The 12,938-nt window shown below is 39.2% G+C and overlaps 1 protein-coding gene across 1 annotated transcript in view; it reads right to left on the minus strand.

The window, feature by feature from the left end:
- Window positions 1-1,097: 1,097 nt before the first annotated feature.
- The window catches only part of Efhc2 (EF-hand domain containing 2), a 152,232-nt gene continuing 140,391 nt past the window's right edge, over window positions 1,098-12,938 (minus strand). Inside the window, exon 15 of the mRNA XM_075957038.1 lies at window positions 1,098-3,748. Coding sequence (XP_075813153.1) covers window positions 3,647-3,748 — 102 coding nt within the window. The 3' untranslated portion in view covers window positions 1,098-3,646. The remainder of the gene's footprint in view (window positions 3,749-12,938) is intronic.

Raw genomic sequence — 12,938 nt, forward strand, 5'->3', positions numbered from 1 at the left:
TCTTAAACTAATTGTAGTCAGTGCTACCCTTTGTAATAATTTGCTCCATTATTGCTCAAGGTTGATGATTTGCTCAATGGCCTCATTGATCTTGCTTCAGTAAGCTTTCCAGTTTTTACGCATTACTCTTGGGAATTGAAAAGCACTGTGTGTCTGAAGATGCTTAGTCAACTTGAAAAGACTCGTTTTTGAAAAGGTCTTAACCTGCTTTCAGCTTAAAGCAATTCAGTCTTTGGCCAAGCAAACGTGAGGGCTGAGACGGATGTAACATTAGGATACGCAGGTTTAACCATCACTTGGAAGCCGTTTGTCTAAAAGGCCATTTACAGAAAGAACAATGTTGAAGGATATTCAAAATTGAAGGATGCATACTAATAACTGGATAGAATACACATAACATTAAGATCTTGGCATTTATTATTGGATGGATTCTACATTATTTGATATCCTAAATACTTGGTGGGGAACCTGACTAGTTCTTTAAACTCCAGGCACTGAACTCATAACTGGAAGATTTATAATTCGGGGAAGAAGAGCAAGGTGAAGGAAGAAGCAGCTGAAAAGAAAGGAGCTGAAAAGGCTAGGAAAGCAGCTCTCATTCAGAGAAAAATTCAAATTGGAAAGGCAAGGTTGTTTTCTTCTTCTTGTATTTTGTTTTGTTTTTGAAAAACTTGAGGTCTCATTTTACTCATTTTTTACTCATCAATCATTCCCTGCTATTTAAAGGAAGGGCAATTTAAATATTCTAAACTTGTGATTGCCGCATACGGAAAGCCTAGAAGCTCTACAACTCCAAGGAAACAAATTCAGCAGCACTGTATAAAAATACCAATAATGTTATATATGGCATTAATTTGAATCAAAGTTAATACATAGAAAAAAAAAGTTTCCACTAGTATGTGTTCAAAAGTTAGAGTGTTCTTCACTTTCTCTCTATTGTCTAAAATCTTAACCATTTTAGTAACTGCTAAGCCAATCAGTAGAGATGGTTAGGTAATTGATTTAAAAAAATGACAACGAAAGGCCAATTAATCCTGCAAATTAGTCATCTTCTGACAATAACCATACTTCACACAGTAATTCAGCAAGACATTACTGTGAACTTCAAAGGCTTTTAATGATTTGTGCAAAGAGACATGACTTGCTTTGGGCTTCCAAATGACTTTATCACTCATTCCCAAGACTCCAAGAATACTAATAAACAATTAATTCATAGGACAAAAGGTTTGCCTACATTAACCTTCAACTCACCCCGACATCCACAGGTAACATTTGCCTTCCTCCACAGGAAAGAAAATGTTAGGAGTTAGAAAAAGGTCTATACAAACGTTGAGAAACTTTAAAAGTATTACCTTGGAACAATGACACTAGCTAGAGTTTTTCTTTTCCAGAAGGAAAGAGGAGAGGTGGCAACTCCATCTGCCCTGAAGGTTTGAGTCACAGAGTTTATTTGTGCTGAAATTGGTTATCTACTGCTTGAAACTTAAGCAGAATATATCAGCATTTTGGGACCACCTGGGACCACCGAGATCTGGGAAATTTCCAACTCGAGTGTAAAACTATTCATTGATATTTACATAATGAGAATAAATGTTTTTCCTAAGATAGCATTTCCCTTTAGTGTCTTAAGACCACCAGCAAGAGAGAGAGGCACAGAAATTCTATTACATTAATAGTCTTTGTTTTTATGGCTTTGGCATTTATTAACTAGTGGGAGCTGTTTATTGGGTCATAAACTTTACTAATGGGGATATTATCTCTAAATTATAAATCTGCTTTAGTATATGGCTTAGTTATAAAACAAATAATTATTTAAAGTGTCTGTATGCCTGCAATGTATCATGTTTATCGGCATGAATCCTATAATGGCCATTTTATTGTTAATTGTGAGCTTGAACCAGGAACTGCCAGGGCAGGGATACAGATCCATGAAACAGAATGAATAGTCGTCACCCCCATGAACTCAGGAACATTATCATTGGTTTGCTTCCTTTTTCTTCTTGCTTCTTAAGTGAATTACATTACAAGCTCGTACAAAGGCTAAATTATTTATACAGTTAAACTCGAGGGAAAGACAATTAAGTGAAGGGTTGAATAGGTAGGTGACAGATGTGTCAGCTTGAAAACTTCTAGGCAAGTATCACACCTTCTAAAAGCTTGCTCTCTGGGAAGTACAAAAATCTTAAAGTGACAAAATAGCTTGGCATTGTTGGTTGTCTTTTTTAAAAATAAGGACAAAAATCAAGCCATAAAAATTAGAGTTTTATGAGCCCACTGTTTTAGTATCTCTTGTGAAGACTAGTTCAATGCAAAGCTCTATGGGGTCAGTTCTACTGGTGCACATGAAATATCCTAGGTTTTTGGAGAGAAGTAGTTTACTGACTAGTTTTGATTAAAACAAAAGGAAAGAGCCATTGTTGTCAAGTAAACTGGACCACATAAGTAGAAGCCAACTCATTTTGGGACAAGGGGATGCTAGAAATGCAGAATGAAGGAATATGGAGATAAGAGGGGACCCTTGAAATGTCCTTGGTTCCTTTTCTACCTAGGATGACCCCTGACTAGCACAGTCCCATTTTGACAGACTCCCACTGTCTCTGAAAGAAGCAGATTTATGTTATCCAGTACCCATCACTGGGAGTCTGGCATGGTCTAGAGAAGAATTCTGGACACTGAAGCTCCATGGTGATAGGTTGTAATCAGATACACACTATATGATAAGATTTCTTCTGTGTGAGGAAAAAAAATCAAAGCAGAGAAATGCAGGAGAGATCCAGTGTAATTTTAAACTAGTTAAACCTTTGGCCTGGAGGTTGAGAGGTTAGTAGTACGTGAACCAAACCAAAATAAACCCTTGAAACCGTCCACAATCACATCTCTAAATATTTTAGGCATATTTAGGCATAATACATTTTTGGTCATGCTTTAATTATATACACATGCATATATTTCTAAGCTAAGAAGTTAGTTGATTTTAGATATAAAAAGGCACTAAAAATATAAACACAGCATATGTTTCAATTTCTCTCTCTCTCTCTGTCTCTCTCTCTCGCTCTCTCTCTCTCTCTGTCTCTCTCTCTCTCTGTGTGTGTGTGTGTGTGTGTGTGTACAGAGAGGTTTTTTTTTCCCCATAACTTCACTAACGTCAGAAAATAAACACTCACTCTAGAGAGGTTTAAGAATTATTTTTGATGAGGTGTGTTGCTACAAAAGTTAATTATGTAAGTAATAAACATGTGTCAAAAGGATTTCAAAAATGCTTAACAGAATCACAACTTATTGCTCTGATATAATTTGATTTTATATTGTCATGCATAGCTGTCAAAAATCATTTTCTTTTCATATTGTGATAAATCAAATTATATTAGATGGAAATTATTATAAGATTCTTTGGTATTCATAAATAATACATACAATAAAAATGGTCAACATTGTTTTCAATGGTATTTTTAATAGTGCTGGTATGGCAGCAATATAGCAGGCTGTTCTGAAGAACTACAGTGACAGAAGGAGATTAAATGTAGTTCCTGGATTTCCATTTAAAATAAACCTTGCTTCCTTTTTGTTTTTAATGAAATTATGTCTAGTAAAATAAACATGGCAGAATGAGAACAGTAAATCAAAGAGTTGATTGAAGCTTTCATGGTCAGTTGTCCTGTAAGCCATACACGTCCTCCAAAAAGTCTAAGTACCGAACGAATTTTACAGGAATAGGTGATGGCATTCCTGTCCAAATGTCTTCACATTTCTGGAAAGAAAACAAAGAAGGACATAATTGGAGCCATGTTTCAAAGTTCAGTTTTGAAATTTCAGGGGACATTGCTTTGTTTTGATTGCCTTTTAATCTTTTAATAAACTTTTAGCGATATTGTTTGGGGGCTGGCCCTTGCAGAGGACCCATGCTTGGTTCTCAGCACACATACATGGTAACTCACAACTGCCTGTAACTCTAGCTCCAGGGGACCCAACACTTTCTGACCTTCATGGGTTCCTGCATACATACGGCAAAAATACTTAGCATAACACACACACACACACACACACACACACACACACAATATTCATTTAAAATAAAAAGAGTAGAGGTTTGTACATTCTACTTAGGTATCAGAAGGACTTTGAGGAAGAGCATATTCTTATTCTTAATTATTTGTTTACTTACTGTATTAGAATTATATGTTCCCAATCTTTACCATATAACTGCAGCCCCTTCCATGAAGAAAGATAAAGAAGAAAGGATAGATGAATGAAGGTGAAAGGAAGTGATATGGATGTCTCTCTATATGTTGTGAATAAGTTTTATTACCATTGGTTAATAAAGAGACTGATTTGGCCAGTAGTCAGGCATAATAGAACCAGGCAAGAAATCTAAGCTGAGATAGAGGAAGAAGGAAGGTGGAGTCTGGGAGACAGCAGCAGCTGCAGGGGAACCAAGATGTGAAGAAACAAACTCTGAGCCTCAGGGTAAAATAAAGACTAGTACAAATGGGTTAATTATTAATTATAAGAGTTTGTTAATAATATGCCTGAGCTAATAGGCCAAACAGTTTGTAATTAATATTAAGCCTCCAAGTGGTTATTTTATTTTATTTTTAAATTTATTTATTTATTAAAGATTTCTGTTTCTTCCCCGCCACTGCCTCCCATTTCCCTCCCCCTCCCCCAAACAAGTCCCCCTCCCTCGTCAGCCCAAAAAGCAATCAGGGTTCCCTGCCCTGTGGGAAGTCCAAGGACCACCCACCTCCATCCAGGTCTAGTAAGGTGAGCATCCAAACTGCCTAGGCTCCCACAAAGCCAGCACGTGCAGTAGGATCAAAAACCCATTGCCATTGTTCTTCAGTTCCAAGTGGTTATTTTAAAAGCAGCTGTGGAACTGGACAAGATGAGAAACCTCCAGGTACAAGGAAGGGAAGAAAAGGGAGAATAGAAAGAAGGAATAGGAAAAGAGTATTTTCCTGTCCCTCTGAAAGGAACGGGGCCACATGAATGGCTATGGCTTGTGCATGAAAAATAGATAGGCAAGTTCAAGAATGACAAAGTTGGAGAAGATCAGGTACAACTTATAACCATGAGCCAGGCCCAGCAGGCTGACCTACAGACCCACAGATAAGAAAAATCAACTTCTCTGTTGAAACACTGTAATTCTGGGAGCTAGGCAGTACTAATGCAGTGGCAGGTTCTCTGAAACAGTATCGAGACCTCACGTTTTACAACCAAAATGGTATTTCTAGCACCTGCTTGGTTACTGTTCCTTCAATAAACCATTAAGAGTAGTAGGTTGCTCAAGGTACTCATAAGGTATCTTACATAGAGTCGGGTGCTACAAACGTGCTTTGTATCAATAATGTATGGCATAAATGGCAGTGGTCCTGTAAAACTATGCTGGCAGCCAGGATTGGTCCTATATACTTCTAACCTCGGTGCCTAGGAGGCTTAGGCAGATAGATTGTGAGTTTGAGGTCAGTTAGTGCTTCAGAGTGAGTTTCAGGTTAGCCTGCACTATCTATATCTATAGTGAAATATAAATGGCAACAACAAAAACCTTCTAAACCCCCCCACTCTCCTCAAAAAAAACCCAAGAAAACAAAACAAACACCAGCCACACCCTGGAGGATGATGATGGAGCTGGTTCATTCTTATGGCCTAGTGCTATTGTAGCACAGGACAGAGCTCATGTAGGAACCAGCCATGATAAGCTAAATAGAACCAGACCACCCAAAGACAGTTCTTTACTTCCAACCATTATCACCTGCCAGTGGAGGACTCAGCCATGGTAGCTTTAATGGAGGCCTGAGTCTCAGTAGTTTACCCTGAAGCAATACCTGGTTACAGTAAGTACCACAAACTGAGATTACCTGAGCACCACCCAAAAACAGACCATCCAAAGGAAATGCCTAACATTCCAACCCTCGTAGATAAAATCACGTGCCAGCACACACTCACCAGGACACCCCTAGACAAATGTCAGCCAATCAGAGGTCCTGAAGCTTAGCAACTCCTCACCCTCACCTTTACTACTACAAAAACCCAACTGGAACTGAGGTCTGGGCTCTTCAGTTATTCCCATACCTTGGACATATGGAGAGACCGAGTTTGCAAACTTGTATCAAATAAAGGCTCTTTGCTTTTACATTTGGGACTTGGTCTCCTTGTTGGATTTTAGGGAATTTTGTGGATCTAAGCATAACAATTCATATGTGTATAGTAAGCAAATCAACCCCTCTGCTCGTCAGATAAAAGTTCTACACGATTGTAATTCGCTTTTAAAACATTTGAATTTATTTGTGAGTGTGTGTGTGTGCATACAGATGCACACATACATCCATGGCCTGGAAAGCTTGTGGAGGTCAGAATACAACTTGGGAAAATTGTTTTTCTCCTTCCATTATGTGGGTTCCGAGGATTGAACTCAGATTGTCAGGCCAACAACAGCCCCATAAACCTGTGTTTATACATCTTGTTTATACATAACTTTCTCTTATGTTTGATCTTGTATTGTTGTATTCATTGTGGCCCTAGAACAACAAACTATACCATATGTATTCAAATATAAATGTACCATATGATCTAGTATGTGCTATATTGCAACATCACAGTTCACGTAAGGCCTACTCTAGGTATTTACAACAACGTAATCACTAATAACATACCTCTCAGAACATCGCTCATTCTTAAGTGATACTGTTTGTCTGTGTACTTACACACACACATTTACATACACACACACACACACACACACACACATATATATATATATGTACACATTTATATACACACACACAAACTTTTTGTATAAGCTATAGTGGTCAATTAATGTTAGTTCCAGCCACGAAGAAAGTCCACAAGTGGTCCTATCACAAGGTTGTTTTATATCCAATGCTCTATTTTGTCTTCATTTTACTTTTCCTTTTTTTTTTCAATGCTGGGTTTCACCTTTGAGCCTTGAGCATGCTAGATAAATACTAACTTACATTCATGGCTATAGAAAAGGTTCTAACCCTTCATCAGCATTCCATTAATATCTGAATCACAAAGTATCACAGGAACGGCTAGGTGATTTTATGTGATGGTGTTCTGGAAGTATACTGGCTCAATGCAGATACAGCTGAGGATGACAACAGCAATTCATCAGGGATTGAAGCACCAAAGGGTGTTCTATCCATAGTCAAAAGTATAAGCAAAAGCCCAGAGACTTCAAAACCTCTTTGCAAGAAAAAGTGAGTAGTCCAGTTTGGCCTAAGGCACAGTACAAAGTGGCAAAGGGCGGTTGGAAAGAGAATCTGGGGTCAAACTTTAAGCCTTCCTTACTGTTTCATACTTGAGAGGAAGCCACTGGTCAGTACTGGCCAGAAGAACAATAGTATTGTGGTTGGAAATTGGTTAGATAACTTGCTGCATATTGGGAAAATGAAGTGTTAAATATGGTGACAACAGTAATCCTGGGAGAGATGACTATGGCAGAATCAAGGGGGGGGGGGGCTGTAGCTGGGTTTCAAATCAGGAGCCATCTCAGAAAGATTCTGAGCAGAACACCTAAAAGTGCAAGACTTGAAATTTGAACTGGTAGGAAAATAAAGAGAGCAATGTTAGGGTTGAACTATATGCCCCCAGAAAAAACCACTGACATTTTAACCCTCTTCACCTCAGAAAGTGACTACAGATGTAAATAGATAAGCCAAAAATGATGAAGTCATATTGGCATAGGGTTAGCCCCAAATCCAGTATGACTGGCATCTTTATATAAGGATGTTCATGGGAAAACTGACCTGTTGGAGAGGGTGGCATGTTATGACAAAAGCAAAGACTAGTATTACATAATTGTAAACCAAGAAACACTGAAAATGGATGGCAAACAGCCAGGAGCTGGGAGGACCAGTGGAAGGAGTCTGGCAAAGGCATCCGAGGGCCCAAAGCCTTGCTGGCACATTGTTTTATACTGTTAGCCTCCATGATTATGGGATTATATATTCTACTGTGTGGAACTACCAAGTTTGTGGTTCTTTGTATACTTTGTTAGGTCAGCCCTAACAAACACATGCAGGCAGAGCAGCTTTAAGAATTCTAAATTTAGGGAGGGTGACTTGATCGGGGGAGGGGGAGGGAAATGGGAGGCGGATGAGGGGGGGGGAGGCAGAAATCCTTAATAAATAAATAAATAAATAAATAAATAAAAGTTAAAAAAAAATAAAATAAAAAAATAAAAGTCCAGGAAAAAAAAAGAATTCTAAATTTAATATCTGACAGTCTCAAACTATCACAGCCCAGGAGGCATTAAGCAAGAGGAATGGATTCGCACCCAGTTTAGGAATCCAAGAATCCATAATCAAACTGTCAACAGCACTGGCTCATGCAATCATCAGACTGCTTCAGCTTCAAGAAATGCCACTGTCGTCCCAGCCTCTGCCTTTGCATTGTGTTCTTTGTGTGTCTCTGTGTCTTCACATAAACATCTCATAAGGATTGCAATCACTAGGTTTGGAGTCTACCCTGACCTACTATTGCGTCATTTTAACTAATGCAAGCACCCTATTTCCAAATCAGGTCATATTCCAACATTCTGGATAGATATCATTTGGGGATTGATAATAGGCAACCCCATGTAATGTCCATAAGCAAAATAAGTAAAGCAGGATAGAAGGGAGTTTTTACTTATTTTAAGTGAAGAAATATGGATCAGAGAGAGAGAAAAAATAGTACAAACTTGAACTTTATTTTGTATGCTCATGGGATACCAAGGTAGAGTCTATGCTCCGCCGGAAATAGGACATCCATAGCATATCTGCCTCTCTTATTGCTCTGAGATCATTGAAGAAGAGGGGATGGAAAGCCAATAAGAATCAGAGACAGTGGATGACTACAAGAAAATGGTGTTTTTTGGACACAGCTGGGCAGCTGTATATGTGAATGCACAGTAGTTGTGACAGCATGCCCAAGACCTGCAAGCTCAAGCCAGACAGACTCCCAGTGTGGAGAGGGGCGCTGGGCACCAAGTCTTACTCCCAGCTGAGGATCTGTTGACTACTGATAGCTATAGGCAGCCAGAGAGTCTGTTTTCCTTAAGGGTGTGTCTCCTGGGAGGTGGACTGCTCCAGGCAAGGCCACACATCTAAGAGTATATGGGCAATATAAATTTGATTTGATGATTTAAAAAGGAAGACACACAGTTGGATAGGGAAGTGAGGTAGATCTGGGAGGAGTTGAGGAAAGGGTGAACACGATGAAAATACATTGTACAAAATTCTCAAAGACCTAACTAAAATGCGCACCAAAAAGAGAGGTCCTAGTAATCCTGCAAAAATAGTTCCATGTAGCAAGAGCTAGAGTTCAGAACTGTGCAAAACTTCCAGCGTCACTGGAACGTGGATGATCTATCAAGCTATACCAACCAATAACACTAACATAAAATCAGAACACCAAGTGCTTGCATCTTTAACTAGGACACAAATCTGAATCTGAAAGATGGGTTATGTACGTGAACTGCTTGCAGATTTTTTGCAGGGTTGTGTCTTATAAATGCCTAATGTAACAGAAGTAACAAGAAATATATTAGATATTTACTATATGATATAACTATTAAGTTGGTTTTTTTTTTTTTTTTGGTTTTTCGAGACAGGGTTTCTCTGTGGCTTTGGAGCCTGTCCTGGAACTAGCTCTTGTAGACCAGGCTGGTCTCGAACTCACAGAGAACCACCTGCCTCTGCCTCCGGAGTGCTGGGATTAAAGGCGTGCGCCACCACCACCCGGCAACTATTAAGTATTTTATATGCATTACATTACCCAATTGTCAGAGAAAAATCCCTAAGAAAACATGTTACTGTGATACATGTTCACAGAAAAGGAAACTGAGGCATAGGATTAAGTAGCCCTTTGCAACCAAATCACCAGTCAGCAGGGGAGGAGCCTGAACTCCTGAATGTCTCCCCAGCAATGAAGCTCTACAAGTATATATGTACCGTGCTACTTTCCAAAACCGTGCAATAGAGTGGGCCTATTCACAAGCAGCTGGTTCTCATCCTACATAATGACATTTGGTCCTGCCATTTTCACTATGAAAAGCTAAGTGGAAAACAATATAGTTTTTAAAACACAAAACAACGTCATTTTAACTAAGTATGGGGGTGGGGCTAGGTGAATGTGAGTGCAGGTGCCTTAGGAGGCCAGAGGGCATCAGATCTCCTGGAGCTGTAGTTCTAGAGAGGTGTCAGCTGACTGCCATGGGTGCTGTCAATCAACTCAGGTCTCCTGGTAAAACAGTACATGCATTTAACTGCTGAGATATCTCTCCAGCCCCTAATAATGTGGCTCTTGAAGGATACTTTTGTCTCAAAATTGTCACCTATGAGGTAGAGACCAAATCACCAACTGGCAGTAAATGGCGCTTCAGAGAGATGATAGTAACACTGATTCCTAAGGATCTTCTGTACAGTTCACATGACATGGACCTTAGTGACATGCCATGCCTCATTGTAAAAATTAGGAAGTCAATCTGGATATAGTAAACATGGAATTTTAATCAATGAAAGCTGAGCTCAGTATGTCATTCAACTCCAATATTCAATACATCCTCAAAAGTTTCATAAAATTCAAACCAATGCCTGTTTTTAGGTAGTATTTTAGCATTTAATCTGAGCACAGAGAAATGGTTCAAAAAATCATACATATTCAAAATCATTAGTCCCTCATTGGATATTTTTCAATAAAAATTTAATACAAAAAGAAATAAAACATAGTATGCCACTCACATAATTATGATGGACTTACTACAGGAACACTCGTGAAACAGGTCAGTATTAACGATTTTCCCTCATTTTTTAAAAATTTATTTATCTGTATTTTTATATGCATTGGTGTTTTGTCTGCATGTATGTCTATGTGACGGTGCCAGATCCCCTGGAACTGAAGTTACAGACAGTTGTGAACTGCCACAAGGGAATTGCTGGCAATTGAACCCTGGTTGTCTAGAAGATCAGCCAGTGCTTTTAACCACTAGGTCATCTCTCTAGCCCCCTCCCTCATTTTTATTAGGCACAAAAAGTGGCTGTTGTTTATATTGTTTTTAGCATGAAATTATGACTTAAATGCTACCAATAAAAGATAAAATGGTAAGAATTTATACTTGAATAATAACTCAAAACTTTAGATATGAGAACCAAATTTATTAGTAACAGGCTGTCAAGCAAAATAGCCAGAATTAAAAAGAAGGGTAATTTGAGGCAAAAAGATAACAGCAGTTCATTTCTTTCCATCTTGACCACTTTGAACCCTAGGACTCCTGCAGAGCTTTTTGACTTTTCCTGGCATGCTGTGCTCTTTGTTTCCATTCAATACCATTTGCCACCATCATTTCTTTTTCTCCTTTATTCCCAATCCCTAGGTTGCTAGCTGTAGTGGCTTCTGATAAATACCACAGAGACACACGCAGTGCCTAATGGATTAGGATTCATCCACTGCCATCCACCAATTTTAGGGGGATTTTCTCAAGTATTTGCTGAAAATAGACTAAGGGACCACATTTGGGATTGAAAGAGAGACTTGGACGCAGGAAGATTTTTAAACACCCAGACAGTGTGATTGGGGGTGTCGATGCTCAGACACATAGCTGGTCATTTTGTTTTCTTTTTAAGAAACTTTGGGGGTATCTGAGAAAACCCCAAACTAGCACTGACCTATTGTTCTCCTATTGTTCTTTCCGATAAAATTGCAAGCATTCCAAACATCATAGAAGGTTTATAAAAATGTGGGTGTTGAGTTAAACTATTGACTTTTTATTCCTACTAAATTACTCAGTACAAACTACAGAGCACATGGTCTTCACAGTAGTAAGCTTTTGATGTAGTTTATTTCTTGCAGAGGATGGAACACTGGCCTTGTACACCTTAGGCAAGTGCTCTACCCTGGAGTTACACTCCCAGCCCATGCAAGTGAACTGAACAGGGGAACAACTTTTTGCAAGTGGCAATCCTATGACAAAAAGACAGCTCATCCACAGATAGTGATGCCTCCCATTCCAGATGAGAACAAGACATGTCTGCTTGTGTCTCTGCAAGACAGGTCCCTGACAGTACATTTTTGGAATCCTAAGTATGTGTGACAGGCTCTGCCACTGCCCCTCCCTAGCCTATTACCCTTTCCAGTCTGGCTCACAGCAGCCTGATTTCCAACTGCCAGCATCTCTGTTCCATTGACCAGAGCTTTTTGTTGGCCTCTGAGGCTTACTTTGGCTGAGCCTGTGGCACACATAAGTGGTAGGGAATTATTCCTTTCCTCTACGTTCAAGAGTAGCCCATGTGTAACGACTGTCTAAAGGAAACTAACGGAGTAATGCCATAGCTTCCTTGCACAGGCTAATTAATCCTGAGGTATATGTTCCTGTTAGATCCTAGCGTTTCCCAGCAGCATTAAGCCACGGCCATCTGCATATGTAACTGGGTTAATAACACACTCTTTAGTAACTCCCTCTCTTCCGTTGTCACTCTTTCTAATCCCTTCCAGGGATTTAATTTCCTCCCCCCAATTACGTAACAACCAAATCCTCGTCTCTACCACGGCTTCTAAATGCAAAAAGCAGTTTTACATTTATCAGAGTTAAGAACATGTGAGAGTCTCTGACACATCTTGGAACAAAGCAACTACCAGCAAAATGGTGGACGAGTCCAGTTCCCAAGGTGATTTACAGCTAAAATGAGAGACAACGTTCAAATCTCACAGTGAAACTTAATGTAATCTGGAACATTCAATAGTATGTGCCACAGAGCATTTTCTGCTAAAACATATTCCAAGCTGGCTGTCACTAGAGCACTTAGGATGTCAAAGAAGATTCACCAATGGGGAAGACTATAGCTGCTATTCTGTATGTATATGAGTGTGTGTGTGTGTGTGCGTGTGTGTGTACATATACCAAGCATCCTGAAATAAGAGGTGAAAATGGCAATAGATGA

This window comes from Microtus pennsylvanicus, chromosome X (genome assembly GCF_037038515.1).
Source record: "Microtus pennsylvanicus isolate mMicPen1 chromosome X, mMicPen1.hap1, whole genome shotgun sequence".
NCBI lineage: Eukaryota > Metazoa > Chordata > Mammalia > Rodentia > Cricetidae > Microtus > Microtus pennsylvanicus.